This window comes from Passer montanus, unplaced genomic scaffold (assembly GCF_014805655.1).
Source record: "Passer montanus isolate IOZ18808 unplaced genomic scaffold, ASM1480565v1 scaffold11, whole genome shotgun sequence".
In the NCBI taxonomy this organism is placed as follows: Eukaryota; Metazoa; Chordata; class Aves; order Passeriformes; family Passeridae; genus Passer; species Passer montanus.
This window is the reverse complement of record NW_024357613.1, coordinates 16,989,221-17,008,905: the sequence shown is the minus strand read 5'-3', so window position 1 is coordinate 17,008,905 and position 19,685 is coordinate 16,989,221. Positions and strand designations below refer to the sequence as shown.

Below are 19,685 nucleotides of genomic sequence, written 5' to 3'. Positions count from 1 at the left end.
TAGGATGTGGTAGTTTCATTATTTCTTCATAATACATGCTTTTGTATTATGTTTATCTCTCTTTTTTCCCTTCTGAGGTAAATGAAAAGGGTTTTAATCCCTAAAAGTGCTTAACATTTTCCTTGCATTGTATGACACTTTATTCATCTGCTTCTTGATGGGCCATTTAGTTCTGCAAGTGATGGCCTGAGGATAGGCAGTAGTGGATATTAAAACGTCACCATATACCCAGAGTTACCATGGTTATTTCAGGTCCATGCATTCAGCAGGCTGTGGCTTGTTAGGTAGCGCCTGAGGTGAAGTAACTGTTGACAAATGCCAACATTTTAATTGTCATCACTGTGTATATCCAAAAGGTCTGGTCTTCAGAGCAGCTCCCTAATTAATTATGGCATGAGCAGGCTGATAATTGTGTTGTGTGCAATGTCTTTACAGCACAATGGGCCACTGCATCAAAATACCTGAACTAAATGTCCAGAGCAGGCTAGGTGCAGGTATGTGGTGTTTTGCTCCATTGGATGATTTCTTAGCAGGGCTAATTAGGGAGAGCCATGCTAAATGTTGCATTTTTATTCCTAGCCATATTAGTGCTTTTTCTTTCTCTGGAGAAAAGATCAGGTGGCATTAATCCAGCTAAAAATGGTCAGATTTAAACCTACACTCATACCTAAACCCATTATTTACAAATCTGAGCAATACTTGCTAAATGGAAGTCTGTTTGAATGTTCTGCAGCCAGTTATATTATAGTAGCTGGTACACTAATTGCTAAGATTTTTTGGTATAGAAAACAGGAAAATCTGATTAGTCTGGAAATACCCTATTTATAATAGAAGAGGCTTTTGTGACAAGTAATCTGTTTTCCTGTATACTTATGCAAATTGGTCATAGTAATACCATTTGTTCTGACATAAAATATGCATTTCCCGTGAGCCACATATTTGTTGATTGTGTTGGTACACTTAGCACTGCTGATTCCTCAGCTGGCTGGCTCCCTGTGCTTTGCCATGGGTCTCACAGGAGCCACAACGTGCAGGAGCCCTGTGAATGCCTGGCCTTGCTCCCAGTGCTGGGCAGAGATGTGGTGAGCTCTGATTGCTGGTACACCAGTCCTTGCAGAGGTGTTCATCAGCTGAGCAGAGCTGCTCAGTGTCTGATGGGGGAAACTTCGGTGCTTTTTGCTGCTGTGGCTTCAAAGATGAGCTTTGTCCACCCTAACTGTTCTGGCTGTACATCCCATGGCATCCTCTGAATACAGAATAGGCTTTAAGCAGGAAAAGGGTGGATCCTTGAAGCATCAATACTAGCCTCATCTAGCTTTTCTATAATATAGCCTACTGTGTTCAACAAACCTTTGAGAGGAACAAACCTAGTGACAGCAAATTTTGCATCTCCTGCTGTGGGTCACTAATGGAGAAAAATATAAACACAGCAAAGAATGAAGTTCCAGAAGCAGGCTAAAGCTGACTGCTTTACTGCAGTTTGCTGATGCATCGTTTGTTCCTTCTCTACATACTCAATCAGTAGCTGATATTAACAATGTTATCAAAACAAACTTTTGCAACCGCAAACCAAAAGGAAAGCACATTTCTACATTAACTCAGGAGCAGTTGTTTTGGCTATGCCAACACCTAAATGCAGTCACTAGAGTTTTCACAACCTTTTCCTTGCAGTGATTCACACAGCTCTTCCAAATGTGTCATTTAGTAAGACAGCTGTGTCACCTATCAGATCTGGTTTAATACTGTTTGTGCATTGTTCTTGAAATAGAATATATGTGTTTATTTTCTAATGAAGAACCGTACAAATATAACAATCCATAGAGCTGCCTGCTGGGTTTCTGTGAACTGTTTGTTCTGCAGATTTATTCCAGATGGTCTCCCCCACAGCCATGTTAATTGGCTAAAAAGCTAATGTAATGTTCCTCCAACTTAATACCTGAGCTGCTGCGTGCACTGGCACCTGTGGCTTTTGACATATTGCAGCTATTCACAATTACACAGGGAGATTAAAGAGGGAAGTGTAGATGAGCTGAGCAAACCTTTTCCTCTTTCTCACAAAGGCTAGAGGAGCTGAGAAGATTATTCTTCTCCAATCAGTCAATTCCATTTATCTGCCCGAGCCGTGCCCTACAAGGGAGCAGAGAACATATCTCCTAATCACTGCATCCCAAATACTCTCTCAGAAACATGCAATTTGTGATAGCTCAAAGCAAATCATTCTTTAGGAAAGCAATAATAGCTGAGGGCTTCTGAGCTTCAGCAGAGGTTAATGGACTCATCTGGGCTGCAGAAATGCCTGAGCCTTGCTACCAGAGCTGAGGCAAACCTGCCCTGCTGTGTTGTGTTGGACCCAGCTTCAATTCTGGCATCCACACAAGCACTACTGTGTGCCAAGCCTTCTTCTCCTTATCAGGAAACCTGTCAAGGGAAACGCCTTTAATACTTGAATTTTATGTTTAACATGAAAGTCATGCAGATAAGTTAAGTGCATGTTACGTACTTTAGGTAAATGTTGGCTTGTTGAATCAGTAATTAATTTGGTTAGATTTGTGTCCAGAAATAATAACAGTAACCAGGAGGAGATCATCAGATAAAACTCCACAATGAAAATCATGCTTTAGCTTCATCTGTGCACACAACTTCTGGCACTTGAGTTGTAGCAGTGATATATCCCAGACAGGCAGTAGGATAAAAATCTACTTCAGCATCAAAATAAACCACAAGCAGCTTAAGAATCCAACTAACACAGCAAGAAAATAATCTTTGGTGTATTGCTGATCTACATTTACTAGCAGTTTATCAAATAATAAACACAAGGGGAGTAAAACTGAGGCTGTGAAGGCAAAATCAAATCTTTTGGGGACAATAGCCAAGCAGGAATATTATCTGGAACTGGAGGTCATTTACCCTCTTGACCAAACTCCCTGTATTTTAAGTTCATTTTCAGCTGAAGCTGAAAGTTATGAGAATTTCTGGTTCACTTCTGTTTGTTTGCTGTCAATGCAAGAAAACAAATAAAATAATTTGAGTTGACCCAGGAAGATTTGACTAATTAAGAAGTAAAAGAAAGGGTCTTGGATCCGTTTGATGCTTCATTTGACCTGGCATAAAATATTATTTGTGTATTTGATTATCTTAGAACTTTTGGCTTAAAACTCAGATTGAAGTTATAGGGGAAAAAATAATTTTTATTTGAAGTGAGAAAGCATCCTTTTTTTCTTTTGTAATTTTAATTTTTAATCAAGATGGGTAGATCAAAAAACGCAATTTCTGCAGGACTTTTTTTTTTCAAATCTGTTTTGTGGTTTTCTCTGTAAATGGCTGGTGCAGAAAGCTCTACCCAGATTTGTAGAATAAAGACCTCTGAAAATGTACTCTAGGAACACATTTTTCAGGCAGAACTAGCTCCCAAAGATATAAAAGCAGACAGTGTGCACAGCATGAAGCTGGTTTCTCCGTGTACTATGGACACACACATGAACCCAAAAGGAGAGTCTTCCAAGTGCATCTAGCAATTAATATCTCCCCAGGATATTTTTCTCCTAATATTTTTGCACAAAAGAAAGAGGATGCACACTGATTTAAAAACATAGTGTATAGTGCCCCATAGCAGGTAAGCATGTATTCAGTTTGTCTCTGCTCTAGGAAGTAAGTCCATCCATGGGAATATAATCATAAAATCTGCTACTGCATTGTAAAGCTGGCCAGAGCTGATTTTAAAAAGGGGGATGGATTGTGCTCAATTAAAGAAAAAAAAAAAACCATAGCATTTTTCACTTTAGATTGTACCAGCACTTGAATCCTCTTGCCATGCTTGGATAAAAAACTACCAGACCCAAAAAGTGATAGCTCTATAGGACCAGCTATCAAGGCATAAAAAGAAAAAAATTATCTTGAAAGTTTTAAATTATAGATACATTTCTAACAATAATAAGATATTGGAATTTTGTTGAGTCTTCTTCTGGGAAAAACAGATTAATTTATCCCTGAGTTAAAAAATCAGTGAGTTTGTCAAAACTCAAAATCACTGTTTCTCAAGAAATACTGATTTCTAGTGTTTTATTTTCCAAATCAAATCTTAGCTTTGAAATTTCAAAATTCATCATAGAAATCTCTGAAAAATTGCATTAGACATACAACACTAAAGTTATCAAAGACAGAATAACAGAGGAAAATATAATGTTGATAAGGTCAAAACCTTCATGTTTTCAGTCCTGTTTGGAATCATGTACACTAATATTATAATAATGTGAGCAAAAAACAATTCAACCATGTCATAAGAAACTACCTGTTAGCTTTGAAAATGCTGTTACCATACAAAAATGAATATTTTCACATCTTTGCTGTTTAAACTGATTTTCTCCTATTATGTATACAGATTTGACCAAGTCAGGGCTGACTGTTGTTACAAAAATTTAGACAAGAGTTCATCACAACTGCTTGTGAATCTTTGTGTAGAAACAGAACAGACTTTCCACAGGAAATTTAAATGCTGGACCCACTTTGCTGAAATTAAAAGTTATGATGAGGAAGTCTGACAGAAAGCAAAAATTTAAATTAGAAGATGGAGTTATTATAAACAGTGGCTGTCCTCAAAGCTTAATTCTTCTCTCAGAAGGCAGTGTTGGCACTTCCAACCAACCAGCAAAGCTCTCTAACAAACAAGGACACACTGTAGCTATGGAGAGAGAGATGAAAGTAACCAAAAAAATTATATCCTAACAACAGAACACAGCACTGCACATAAAACTCTCGAGATATCTATATATTGTCAGCAGAAGGTATATATTGTCATATCTATGATATCTGTATATTGTCAACAATGCTCAGGATGATAAGTACACTTCAACAGGTCAGAGAATAAAGATGTCTCAATCCTGGCATAAGCCTTTTATTGATATGGTTCTGGGATTTATTCTATTGTTAGCAATGTTTTATCCTTTATTTTCTTTTATTCTTCTGTATTAAGCAGAAATTACCTTTGTAAAGAAAAGATTGAAAATCACACATTGAACAGAATAATTTTTCCATTGTAATTAAAACTGCAATATATTAGGTGCTACTGGGAAAGCTTAAATGGGTTTGATGATTAAAGATGATATGTGATCTACAATCACAGAAAAAATAATCTTATTACTGAATCACTTGAAGAAGATAGGATAACTATGAATAGTTACCTCAAGTGCTACAGCATTCAGCAGCAAATGCAGTAGGAGGCAAGAGAGATTTTTTCACTGTCAGAGCAGAACTACCAATCAGTTGTGTTTAACAAGAAATCTGCATTTGATGTGCAATGTTAGGATCACTGGAGTTGTCACGAGTCAGTGGCTGGTGGATGAAATGCCATCCACAAAATTATTTTCCATTCCTCTGAATGAACAGGGCATATAGAGAGAAATTGGTGGTAATGTGCAGTGAAGAAACATGAATGGAAATAGCAAAACCACAAGTAGTGATATATGTAACAAGTTCATAAACTAGTACAATTTTAATATTAGAATGGTTAACCTGCAGTAGGAAAGCCAGTGTTGAATTTCTAAATAGGTACATTACACTAATTTATGTTATTGTTATCAGTTCCTGCACAAATGGGGAAAATGGGGAGGACTAGATGTCAGTGATGGGGTGGCAGGCTTCAGATTAATAAGGATATAATTCTTTGAGGAGGGGAAAGCATATCTGCTTTTAGGTTGATCAACATATGGTGCTGAAAAACCAAACCAGCTGTCCTGGACTTCCTTTAAGGACAAGTAAGCAATATTCCTCACACAAGTGCTCTTTCCATGACGTGTCCTTCTTGTTTTATCACTTTAAGTGATAACAGGGTAGCATGGGAAATCACCTCCAAGGAATAAGTGTAATATTTTCTGCAGATGTAGATTTGTAATAGTTTAGGCTACATCCTGCAATATTGAATTTTATTGGCTTCATGCTATGGAAATCAAGAGCTACCTCCTTAAAACAGGCAAGAAACAATTTTGATTGCAACAGTAAAAATGGATAGATATCAAACTCTCTATCAGAAATTCAGACCTGACCTTTGTCAGGGAAATATTGATTTGCCAAATGGAAATGCAGAATATGTCCCCAGAGGAAAGCTAAAGTACATGGTTAAAAATAACATGTAAGGAAAAAATTCTACAAACCATTAAATGTCAAAAGGAAAACAGTGCTGAAGAAGACAGCACATCAGTGATATGAAAGCTGTTTGGAAATCTAGGGAAAATCCAGCATCTGAGTAACACAAAAAAGCTGCAAACCACTGCATCTCTTTGCAGAGACGTGACAAAGCACATGAAGACACAGCTCACTGCAGTCGAAATATGAACTTTCCTCAAGTGATAGGAGAAATCTGTTCACAAGATTCAGTTTAAAAACTGTGAATTCGAGCAAATGTCCAGCACACAGCTGGATAAACCCACCATGCAATGAGTGGGCATCTTGCTCATGGGCTGGGCACTAAGAGTTGTAGTAAATGGGGTGACATCAGAGTGGTGACCTGCCACTAGTGGAGTCTCACAGGGCTCCATCACCAGCCCTGTGCTCTTCAACATCTTCATAAATTACTTGGAGGCAGGAAAGGGATACTGAGCAAGTTTGCAGATTATGTAAAACAGGGAAGAGTTTTGAGTCCCTTAAAGGCAGGGAGAACCTGCAGAGAGACCCTGAAAAATCAGAGGGCTGGGCAATACCAATCACAAGAAGTTCAGTAAGGGAAAGTGCTGGATTCTGCACCTGGGATGGGCAACCATGGATGTACAGACAGACTGGGGAATGGGATACTGGAAAGCAGTGCCAGGGAAAGGGACGTGGGAGTCCTGCTTGACAGAAAGTTGAACATGAGTCAGCAGTGCCCTGGAGCCAGGAGGGCCAACCATGTCCTGGGGGCAGGCACAGCATCACCAGCTGGGCAAGGGAGGGATTTGTCCCACTCTGCTGATGCCTAGAGAGGCTACCTGGAACAGAGGCTAGACAGAATTAAAGGAATAAAGTAGGTATTTATTGAAAGGCCTTCAAAGGATACACCTTGGGCAGCACAAGAGCCCAGCCAGGGCTCTGCCCAGAATGGACCCAAGATGGATGCAAGGTGGACACTTGGTCATGAGTTTTCACACTTTTATAAGTTTTGGTCCATTTACATATTTGGGTCAGTTGTCCAATTACAGCCTTAGGTTGTGAAGTCCCATCTTCCTGGTTTGCTTTCTTCAATTCACCATTGTTTACACTTTTTGGGCCCGAAGCTGCAACGGTGTCCTTGGTTCTCAGGCTGGAAAAGGATTATTTTGTGTACCTAAACTGTGAAAAGAACTTGCTAACACTTTGCATGAAGTTCAGACTCACACACTAAGGCAATACAGAATCTGAAAAACATGGAAGCTAAAACTTTAGGCATCACTGCTCTGCATGGGAGCAGCCACACCTCGAGTGCTGGGGGCAGTTTTGGGCAGTGTAATATAAAAAAGATATAAACCTGTTAGGTAGTGTCCAAAGGAAGGCGATGAGGATGGTGAAGGGACTTGAGGGGAAGCTGTGAGGAGAGGCTGAGGGCACTGGGTCTGTTCAGCCTGGAGGAGACTGAGGGGAGGCCTCACTGCAGTTACAGCTTCCTCGTGAGGGGAAGAGGAGGGGCAGGCACTGATCTCTGCTCTGTGGTGACCAGAGACAGGACCTGAGGGAATGGCCTGAAGCTGTGTCAGGGGAGGTTTAGGTTGGATATTAGAAAAAGTTTCTTAACCCAGAGGGGGTTTGGGCACTGGAACAGGCTCCCCAGGGCAGTGATTACAGCCCCGAGCCTGACAGAGTGCAATAAGTGTTTGCACAGTGCTCTCAGGCACAGGGTGTGACTTGGGGTGGTGCTGTGCAGGGCCAAGAGTTGAACTCAATGGTCCTTTTGGGTCCCTTCCGACTCAGCTTGTTCTGTGAGTTTGGAGATACTGTGAAGTATTGAAATACGACTCTTGGGGGTGGTGCTGTGCAGGGCCAAGAGTTGAACTCAATGGTCCTTTTGGGTCCCTTCCAACTCAGCTTGTTCTGTGAGTTTGTGATTCTGTGAAGTATTGAAATACAATACTTCACAGAAAGGCAAAACAAACAAACAAATCTGTAAGAATCCAGAGTAGGCATACTTATAATGAAAATATTCACCTAAAGTGAAGGTGATGGTAAATACACAGACACACAGTAGAACGAAGTTCAGTCCTGAGGACCCTAAGTTGAGGATGAATTACAAACATGAATTAGCAAATAAATACTGGCCATTTTAGACTTTTAGGCTCCCATGAAGTACCTAAGGAAAGCGTGTATGTTATGGACAGGAGAATAATAATAACTTTGGTATCATATCTGAACCAGACAGGAATTGGCTAATAGTACCATATGAAGATATGATCACAGGAAATGTGTGGCTCACAAAGATATATATATGTTTTCTTTTTCCAAGAGACCAAAATTCCAGAAGCCTGGAAAAATGTAATAGGAAAAACTGCAAAAGAGTCAGCAAATGGCATGATGTGTGAAACACAAGGCTTGGTATACTGGTTCTCAAAATTCAGTTATTTGACTAAAAAAGGAGGCCCAAGTCAGTTTTTTTACAGAACTTAAGGAACTGGATAAAAACATTGGGACCAAATACATGTCCAAGTAGCAGAAATGTTTGATGAAGTGATATTTTTGAGAAAATAAATGAGCAAACAGGATTTTGGCTGATTGGGTTGACTGCCTACCAAGACCAGTTTTGTAAAAAGTTGGAAACTGACAGAAACCACTTTCTTAAAGTTGTTTTCTGAAAATTTTGGTACAGTAACATTCCAGTATCTATCAACCGAGATGCACTTAAGTCTCCCAGTGGTTAAAACCTGCACAGATGATCTCCTAGGGAAGCTCTCTTAATGAGCTTTGACAATTGCAAGAAGTAATTTTTAAAAGAACAGTGCAGATATCATTTGCAGAATCTCCAACATTTAACAACTCCAAACATGCTAAGGCCAAAGAATAAAGGAATGAACCTGATGTCTTACTCTGCAGTAAAGCATGTCAGATGTTATCAGTTAATTGACATGCACATGACCAGTCATAAAAATTAGCCTACCCCTTGCATCAATACAAAATCAAAAGGGATGCCAGGGCATCAAAAGGATTCAGAGTTCTGATGGCTGTTCTACACTTGTTTGGGATAGAGAAAAATACAAAATTCTTCACAAACATTTCAAAAATAAAATTTTGGATCTGTGTTGCTACAGAGACATGTGCTTGAATGTCTGCCTCTAATGTGACATCAGAAATGTGACTACAGCAGCAAAAAATGTGTGAAGAAATCACAAAGGAAGTGCAAAGGTCTGGGTACAGCTGTACAGAGCTTCTTTGTTTTCAATATGAAGATAAATTTAAAACCAAAATTTACTACTGATATCTCACTAAAGAGAAAGAAAATCTGAACAAGCACAGAGAAGGGTAAAAAAAATTTGTAAAGTAGAAAATTATTCTATAACATTTCTTTTAAGGAATTTAATTCTATAATAATATAATATATTATATAATAGAATAGAATATAATATAATATTCTATAATATCTCCTTTAAGGAATTTTCTTAGATGTGTAGTTGCACCTGACACATAAAAAATGGTATGGCACAAGGCAGTGAGCACAAGTGGCTGGAAAACACTGTTTAAAGGTGGTGCAGCATCTGGGAAAGAGCAGAACAGACGTGGAGAAATCAGTGTTTCCCATTGCCCTTATCCCAGTTTGAAAGAGGATGATCATCAGAGTGTCCCTAGAAGAGCCACATCCACCAGAAGGAGCTTTGGGCTCTGTTTGCCCCATGTACAAATTGCAAATTGCCCTCACGGTAGTCGCAGTAACCATGATGGCCAGTGCAGCCCTGTGGCACTCGCTCCTCTGGCACCAGCAGGTCCTCAGCAGCTGCCCGTGGTGGTGATGTGGGGAGGCAGAGGAGGCTGAGGAAGGCTAGCACAGTTTCAGTGGTAGGAGTCATACATTCTGTCTGATACGGTAAATACTTGTCTTTATAAGATATTATGAAAAACATAAATAAATGGCATCTGTGTAATTTTGCTGCTGGGTTATACTATCTGATTGAAAACTGGTTTTATTTGAAATATAAATTCACAGCTTTTTTTCTTTTGCAAAGGAATAAAGAAGACACATGACTGATGGGCACCATGCAAATATAAACACTAAAAGCTAGAAGGAAGTTGGATAGCAGAAGTCATGTATATAACATATGGATTAAGCATAAAACTGAGATTTTAATATTATATCAATAGATTTGTAGATGTGTATTTGAGTAAGAGGCCCAAAACTGATTTCTCAATAATTCTCTTTTTAATGTAGAATCTACATGGAAATTCTTAATCATAATATGGAAAATCAAGTGCTCTAAAAGTATCACATCCATTACAAAACTGATAAATTATAAAAAGGTGCATAAATTTCACTTCATGCTTATTGTGTATTGCACTGGGAGCTGAAGTGAAGTCTCTGGTTGTGATTTATATGCCACTAATAGGTTCTATTCTGGGTTATGTTTTGAGATTTATGGCTGTCTCTCCCTCTGTTCAACTGCAGTTGGAAAGAATTAAAACATCTTTTTCTTAAGTGTATGTATGCACACCAAGATATGCTTGTTAGCTGTTTAGACCAAAGATCTCTTCTTTTTAGTGCTGAAACAGGAATAACACAAATGTGTTCAAATTTATCACGATTTTAAACCATGCACATATTCTTACCTGCTCGTTTTAATCTGGAAAATGGCCAGTATAACACAATTGCCTGTAGTCCTACACCAGCTTCTGCATCATCACTATTTAAAGCCCAGACCTTTGTCAAGTTTCTTTGAGACAGACCAGTATTGTGCTTCCCCTCACACCCAGTGGCACATCTTTACAGCCCAGCTTTAGAGCTTAGAACCTGGAATCAGTAGAGGGGGATTTTTTGGCTTTAGAGACGCATGTTGTTGATAAGCTGAGGTGTTCTGTTCTTGCTTTAATTGAATGATAAAACAGTCTTTGACTATGAGTAATAAAGCATTGCTATTTGGATAGTGTCAAGTATTCATGTGTCACCATGAAGATATTTCAGCAGCTGGTGACATACTTAAACCAGTCATCCATAAATTAAAGTATGAGAACATGTTTATTCTCCCTCCTTTCAAAATGATTTGGAAACACTGGACTTCCCTGATTTGGAAACACTGGGCTTGCCTGTTTATGAGATTTTAGGGAAGAGGGGATGTATCCCAAGCAGTATCAGATGACTGTTCCTCGTGCTCTGCTGTTGTGTTAGTGTAGTGAGGCTCGCTGATTTACACCAGATAAGGATCTGCATGGCAGCTACTCTGCAGAGATGTCTTCAGAAGGGAAACACTTGTGGCCCTGCTAAAGCTTTCAGAGGATTCATTTGGTCTGTTCCTGTCCATCTCTCCAACTTCTGACAATGTCAGTTGTAAACACAGTTCTCCTATGAACTCAAGGCAGACAGCTCCTCACATCAGTCTGCAGCTCTGTTATGCTACTTCATTAGCCTTTAGAATAATTAAAATCACCATTTCCATACAAGAAATATAATTAAAATAAGAGCAGAGACATTGTCTTGTGGGTGGATTTCTTATATCCAAGGCTCACTCATTTACACATTGCAAAATAACCTGAAGCATCCTAGATGAGCAGAGGGTGCTCAACTTTGGTCTCTTTTTTATTGCAAAAATGGCTGTAATTCCCCAGTGTTATAGTCTGCAATGAAGGCACCTGATTCATCATCAGCAAATTATTTTTGGTTTTAATAAGCAGTTATGCTAAAGAGTGAGAAAGCTATTGTATAAAGTTTTTTTGCTGTTAAAATGTTATTCTTAGGGAAATCCTTATCATTAAAAACTGCCTGAGAAGCATATTAATGTAAACAGCTTCAACAAATCATGTATCTTAATTGGATAGGATGAAAAAAAAGTGGGGGCAGGGAGTGCTGGATTGTACAAAGTATGCTTGATTTTCTTAATCATCAACCCTGTTGATTAGAGTCCTCCAGGACCTTTTATTAACAGAAACCTTGCTCTGCATGATCTCTTATTTTCTTTTCCTGCCATTTGTGTGACCCTCGTTGTTCCAGTGGAGTAACAACCCAGGCACACACAGATGTAAAAATCTTCAGGAGTACACTGATAGCCAAAAGCAACTGAACCTTGTCAGCCCACGTGTGTCAGCCTTGCTTCTCTTGCATGTGCATGGTTCCCCAGGACAACTGCAGCTGCGTGTGCAGAGACATTGCAGAAGGAAAAACTCAACAGTTTGGATGAACTGTGTTTTGAGAAGGAAGAGAAACTTTCCAGTGTTTGAACCACCAATGTGTCTGCCATTGTGGTTACTGGGAGGTGATAACTGTGAGCTTGGACAGCCAAAAAAGTGACAGATTGTGGTAACTCTGGTGTAAGGCCAAATGCAGCTGTGATTGGAAAAGGATAACAAGACAGGGAAAAGGCAAGAAATGGCAAAGGCCAATGCATCCCTGCTCTACCTAGGAAGGGAAGGGTTAGATTTCCAGTAAATCTTAACTTGCTCATCAGTTCAAATGCAGCCTTTCCTAATTTTGAAGAGGGCCAGATTTATAAGCAGTGCAAGATTTTCCTGTTCTGATGTAAATGTTGTTTCTCATTCTCATAAGTAATTCAAAATTAATGATGTTCCATTATATTATATGTCGGACAGAGATACTTGGAATGCATAATTTCTTCAGTCTACAAGTCTACAAAGCACAAAGTCTAATGATTTATTCCATCACATGCCTTTCCAATTATGTTCTGATCTTCTGTTTCAATTGCTAAGGAACTGAACCCAAGTTATTTTAAAGCCTAGATTTATGCTTAAGTTGGCAATAAGCCTTCCAAATGAAATACAAAAAAATTAAAAACCTGATGTTGTTTGGGATGCATCCTTCCAATTTTTGTCCATGGAAGACCAAAAACCTTGTAACTTTACAGATGCCATAAGAAAAAATAATGTCATTCCCCAGCCTGTATTAACCCTGACAGAGACTTGCCTTAACATTTTGACTGAGTGTTATGACTACTAAAACATTACTTTTTTACACAGCAGTGTGGAATTCTTTGTCTCTCTCTATGGTTTTGACCTGAACCAATCCAAAATAAAACAAAGATATTGTGTGTACTACTATGAAGAGTTCAGTTTCAATGCATTATTTTTTTTTTTTTTCCGCAAAATCCTTTCCCTTTAGACTTCATTATATTTTGTATTTATTTCCTTCAAAATCATCTTTTCTTTGAGGAAGTAGGGGTCATTAGGATATAAAGATCACTTTGAAACATCACTATTTCAATGAGTGCAAAAATAAGTGTGGAACCCCATCTACATTTTGTTCAATGTCTTTCCCTTCTTTAAAGCTTATAGCGTACTTTAAAATCTACAGAAACTTGTTATGGGCAGAAGAAAATTGTATATAGCACGTTTAAAAGCAGCAGTTCTTTTAGCATTCCAGTGCACAGAGTTGTATTTACTGTATTTGAGATCAATATAACTTGAGTTGTTATATTGCTTAAGTAGCAGAAAAAATTGTTTAAGTAGTAGAAACCTTCATTAATTTTGAGACTATATAACCATGCAAAAATTTCTAATGGTTCTAGAAATTGAATAAACAGAGGAATAAAGGAAGGAATAAAAGAGATATTTCACATTGTTTCCTCAAGAAAAATCTTATACTCTTACTCCACCCACAAAAAAAAATTTGGGAAAATATATTTTTGCTCTTTTTCTCTCCCAAAATATATGTATCACCAAGAAGTTTCTCTTTTTAGTACAGGTGTTTCTGTGAGAGAAAAATCTGATTTCTGTCTCTAACACACAAAGGCACCATGTAGTACACAGACTCTCAGAAACGTGCTTTCAGCACACAATAAATTTTCTCATCTTTGTCTCACTGACAAGCATAGCACCTAGTAATGGCTAACAATAGTACGGGTGATAAGTGCAAAACTGCATAGCACTGGTAGGAACCAGAAGAGGAAACTTTCAAAAAAAATAGCCTCTTTCCAACTCCTACCAGCAGTTTTGCGGTACTATTTGAACTGTCCTGAAGCTGTGGACTGTCCTTCCAGGATCGTTGAGTACTTTTTGTCCTTGCCAGTTCCCCATCAAGAGGCCCTGCCAGGGTTGGAGTACAGGAGAGGACACACTCCCGTGTGTGTGGATCAGCTCCTGGAAGGTGCCTGGGACAATTTCACTGCACTTACAAAGCACATCGCCCATCTGCACACACCAAATGTTTCCCAGGGAAACAACAAACCTTATTCAAATGAAGTGTGATTAAATTTCAACAAGAAAAGGGTTTTATTGGAAGCTAAGAATTTTTCATGCTTCTCAGATCTCCCTTCCTTCAGTTACCTTTTACCCTATCCCAAAGAAACTTCCTTAGGAGAATCAGATGCAGGAATGACCTGGATGCCTGCCATCAACCCTCATAAATTCAGAGGCATCATCTAACAATGTGTAAACCAGATTTGACAATTCATGATTTAACTACCACTATAAAAGTGCTAGTTAAATAACTAAAATACGTATTCTTCCTTTTTTTCCAGTTGGCTTCCTGTCCATTTTATTCTTGGCCTACACAGAATTTCCTACAAGGAAATGTACCACAGGATAGCCAACTATTAGGAATTATTGTTAGTATATGGAGAATTTTTTCAGTTTTAGTACATAATCCTTTCTGAAGTTGTGCAATAACACTGCCCATGGAATTAAGCTGAAGTTTCTTGTAGTGGAATAAAAAGAAAAGTTTAAATAATCACACGCATTTTTTCCATGTGTTATTTTCTAATAAAAAATGTGGCATTTTCTTCAGCCACGTTTTAGCAGAGGGATCTTATTCTACTTTTGGGACTTAAGCATTCAATATGGGATTTACTAAACCAAAAATGAAGACACTGAAGAAGGTACTGAAAGTGCTTTCAGGGTAATGTAGGTACACAAGCTGACATGTTTTAGGAAGGAATACTATGTTTTCAAATTGTTCTATGACAGCAAAAGCAATTAAGTCCACAATGTTTCAGTGGACTGCCACTAATCATAATCTAGTAAAGAACCATTACATGGCACAACATAAATAATGCCATTTGTTCAGGTAAATTAATGCCTGAGTTGACACATTGGCTTGTAGAGTTGTAGGATCTCACAGTCTAAAAGTATTCAAAGTGTTTATTGGTGAAATGTCAATATTGGATCAACCCTAGCCTTGCAGATATTCCTTTATTTAATTCATTTGCTGTGCTTTCTTACTGGTACCACACTAATCCTCATTTTGCAAGAATAACAAATTAATTGGCTGACAAGGAACAACTTACTTCTGGACACAGAAATACATTGGGCTGCCAAATAAAACACGACTTCCATCCTTTTGCTCTTGATGGGCTGTTTAAGAAACTCCATCAAGTACTTGTCTCCTTTTGTGAACAGACAGATTTTTATTTTGTCATTTCAAAACACATGACTTTGTGATGGTATTCCAGCAGAGTATCTAAGTTTGTCATTCCATACAGTGTGTATGTACTATCCCTGCATATTATTGAGCTGCAGATCTCCCTAGGGTGTGGAGCTGAATTGTGCTCCAAGATCTATTACTGCACTGTTACCTCACTGTTGGGACGAAAATTTTTTTAGAATAAAAATTGCATAAATACATGTTGATGCTTTTAAAACAGACAATCTTAAAGAAGATTCTAATGAGAAAGAAAAGCAGGCCAAACAAGCAAGGCAAAATTTCTAAGTGCTTTCATTCACAGGTTGTCCAGGGAAAGTTATGCCTAGGATGGGCATTAATTTATTGCCTTACAAACAATTACATACCCGTTGTATGTAATTACACCTGCAGGTACCTTAACCTACTGCTAGGAACAGACTGATTTCGCAACTCATAATCTCAGTTACTTCACCTGTATATTGCAGCAATGAGAATATGTCTCCCAAAACTTTTAGCCTTTAAACTAAGAACTAATTTTATGGAAGTGGATATGGAACATTTTTACTAGCTGTGTAGATTACCTGTGCTCTGATGCTCTACATCCAAAGTCTTTGAGTATTTTGCTATGATATTTTTGGTGTATTATTCAGTGCTTAGGTGTTTCATATTTAGTAGCCAATCTTAGGTGATACTTAGTGTTACTCAGGTTAGGCTTAGACCTTTCACTGTGAAGCTCTGGGGACTGTGTGCTGTTTGTAGATGTGTAACCATCCTGGGGAACAGGATCCCAAGTTTGGCTTGGGGTATTCAGATGCTCAAGATTGTCAGACACAACAGAAGTGATAAGTTTGCTGTTGCTTAAGTGTTGGCTATATGTAACAGGCATTTTACCTATTTGCTTTTTCTAGGAGTTTGTCATGATTGTTGTCTTTGGTTTGGAATTTATTATTCGTATCTGGTCTGCTGGGTGCTGCTGTCGTTACCGAGGATGGCAAGGAAGACTGCGCTTCGCAAGGAAACCATTCTGTGTGATAGGTGAGTGTCCCAGCTCTAGCTTATTTTGAGATAAACATCTTCCCTCTCCTGTTTTGTTTCTGAATGAAAACTATTGGAATCAGACTCTATTTAGAGCAACCAGCTGTAAGTCCAGAATAGCTGTGTGTCAACTCTCATCTGCCCAGAGTTTCTTTAGATACAAATCGTGACATCCCTAAAAACCAGCCAGTCCGTATTTCTTATGTTCTCCAGAAGACATTTTCCTACGAATCTCATAGAGCTGGTCTATTTGTTGGACAAATGAGGGGCTGAGAGCTGATCTCATTGAAAATCAGAGGAGATGCATGCTTTGAATAGACACACTACATCTTGTACATACATGCATAGATACCACACACGCACGTGTGCATATCATGTTCGTCTTATTTAACCTCTGTGATCAGACACTGCAAGTTTGAAAACCTCCCTAGAGACATCTTCTGACAACATTGCTGCTTCCTGTGCGGGTGTTCTCTGCATGAGAGACCACATATCAGCTCTGCAGTGACACTATCATAGGCTACATTATCTTCTTCATTATTTCTTCTACATCTATTTCAAGATGCTATTCCTTCCCTTCTTTGCTCTAGAATTTGTCTGTGACAATGGTGAATAGACTCACTACCAGTCAAAACCCTATTCTGAAAAGGGATCTGCAGGAAAACAGTTGCCCAATAAAGGCAGAATTCAAAGATCAAACTCATCTGATAATTTCTTATTTTTCTAATGGTTTAGAGAAAATGCTTTTTACAGATCATCTGTGAAACTTCAGGATATCAATATCCCAACTTCTCTCTCAACTTCCTTTCTCTCTCCAGCCTTTAATTTCATCTGCCTATATTTCAGTACAACTTATGGATCAGCTGGGGTAGGAAATATGTTCTTCCCTACATCTCTACAGCAGCTAGTACATGGAGTCAGTCATATGCTTAGAGCCATGAAACACATGGGTTTCAGTGCAAGAAGTAGATGAATGCCATCCTGGTCTAAACAGGAGTTACACAGTGTTCCTTGGCATGGCAGACCAGTACACTGGTTAGGCCTAACATGTTGAGCAAGTTTTTTTCCTTCCACCTCACTCCCTGGTAAATCCACACTTTGTCGCACTAAGCCACTCCTGCAATGGAGAAATTTGCATGAGCAGCTAGGGAAGGCACCCAGGTTGTCCCCCCTCAGAAAGAAACACCCCATCTATGCTCTTTATGAAACTGTGGGAGAGGGGCAAGTATCAGGATTGGTATTTGGTTTTTTGGGCAGCAGGGAAGGTGGTAGATACCTTGCCAGGTCACACACTTGCCCCAAGATTTCCATGCCTAGCAGAAAGTGGAAATCACAAAACATGGCTACCTTCCTTAACCAGACTTACCATTATTCTAAGATTTTATGGTGCACTAGAAATTTTGCAGGATTCAGGTTTTGTCAGGGCACAATCATAAGAAAGCACCACTGTTAATTCAGTAAAGTTAACTTACTATGGCAATTTAGAACTTACTAAAAACACCTTTGAAGATTTTGAAGTTACAAGAACCATTTGACTTCCCAGAGTGTTTCTTTTGCTACTCTTCCAAATGCCATTGTATAGAAACACCAGCAGTTTGTTTGATTCTGCTTTTGTGTCTCCTCCCTTTCCTGACTCCACTCAACTGCCAAGCTTTATACCAGTGATTAATTTCACTCTGAGATGTTAATTCTCAGCAAAACTGAATGCAGAAGTTCTCCTTTGTACAAAGTTCTGCATATTTAAAAGATGTAGATGTGATGCTTAGGGACATGGTTCAGGGGTGGACTTGCCAGTGCTGAGTTTACAGTTTGACTCAATGATCTTAAAGGTCCTTCCCAAACTAAATAATTCTGTGATTCAGAGGGGGACTGTACAGATTTCCATGTCTTCCCTAAAACTACTCATATCTACCCTCTTAATGTTGGTGAAATAGTTCAAGCAGGTCTTCTGGCACAGATCACCCTGGGGGTGTGGGTTTGCCTCACTTGATTATGGTATTTCCTCCTTTCTATGAAATTCGCCTGCTCTTCTTGTTTCATCTATTTTTATGTAAGCAGTCCCTGGCCTTAAAAGCATCATTCTGTCCCACTTGGAACTCTATCACTTGCTAGCAGAATTAATTAGCAGACAACAGTCTATTGCTTGTGGATGTCTTCCTATGCTGGTGCACTGGATGGAAAGGCAACTTTGTTCTGCAACTTCGGGAAACTAAACCAATAGCTTGAATTTCTTGCCATTGACTGTTCTGCATGTCTCTTCTTCTGTTCATTGACTTGAGTCCTTTTCTGGGCTTTAGCATCCCAGAAGGGAGTTTCTGATGTTCTGATATTCGGCATCTTTCCAAATTTGATCTTTTGAGGAAAACCAAGTCACCTTGCATCTCTTGCAACATAAAGTAGTATTTGCCTGACGCCTTGGCTTTGCAGTCATGGCAAAGTGTGAGGCAGCAGCAAAGGTCAGGAGGCTGTGTTAGCCAGAGCACAATCAATAGATTATTATCTCCCATTGCTCATTGCTCGTTAGACCATATCCAAGATACTGCACCCCATTTTCCCCCTCCAACACCATACCTCGAAGGCCTTAAAAAACTGGAGTGAGTTCAGTGAAGCCATGAGGATGATCAGTGCTGGAGCAGGTTGCCCCGTGAGGAGAGGCTGAAGGACCTGTACATGTTCATCCTGGAGAAAAGATGGCTTCAGGGGGAACTCAATGAAATTGGTGCTCAGGTCTCCCTAAGAGAGATTCCATGGCCAGTTTGGGCCCATTACTTTTAATTATTTACTTAGTCTTCCATTCAATTATTCTTTCCGTTTATTGTTACAGTGGAACAATAATATTTTAGAAGACTTAGTCTGTTTACTATTAATTAAACTTGCTGTAGATCTCTGGCAGATCTTTTCCCTGATTATTTTTTTTGTGATTAAAAACAAATCACATAGGGCAGTGGCCTAAGGGCTAGAAATAACAAATTTGAGGATTGCCCCAAAGGTAACATTTAGACAGCCTTTTTTTTTCCATTAATAACCTAATAACCAGAGAAGTTTTATTCAGGGCCAAAGCTCTGTGTTTATGTTAGTGTGCCTACAATGTCACTACTCTGACAAATTTAGTTCATCAAGCATCATTGTGTGCTACCAGGTTAGTAATTACATCTATCAAATTATTTGT

The 19,685-nt window shown here is 38.9% G+C and overlaps 1 protein-coding gene across 5 annotated transcripts in view; it reads left to right on the top strand.

Moving 5' to 3' along the window:
• KCNQ5 (potassium voltage-gated channel subfamily Q member 5) overlaps nucleotides 1-19,685 on the top strand; it is a 284,582-nt gene that overhangs the window by 197,908 nt on the left and 66,989 nt on the right. For all 5 annotated transcript variants that reach the window (XM_039730331.1, XM_039730324.1, XM_039730317.1 and 2 more), the window contains one exon: nucleotides 16,390-16,516. In XM_039730331.1, coding sequence (XP_039586265.1) covers nucleotides 16,390-16,516 — 127 coding nt within the window. The remainder of the gene's footprint in view (nucleotides 1-16,389; nucleotides 16,517-19,685) is intronic.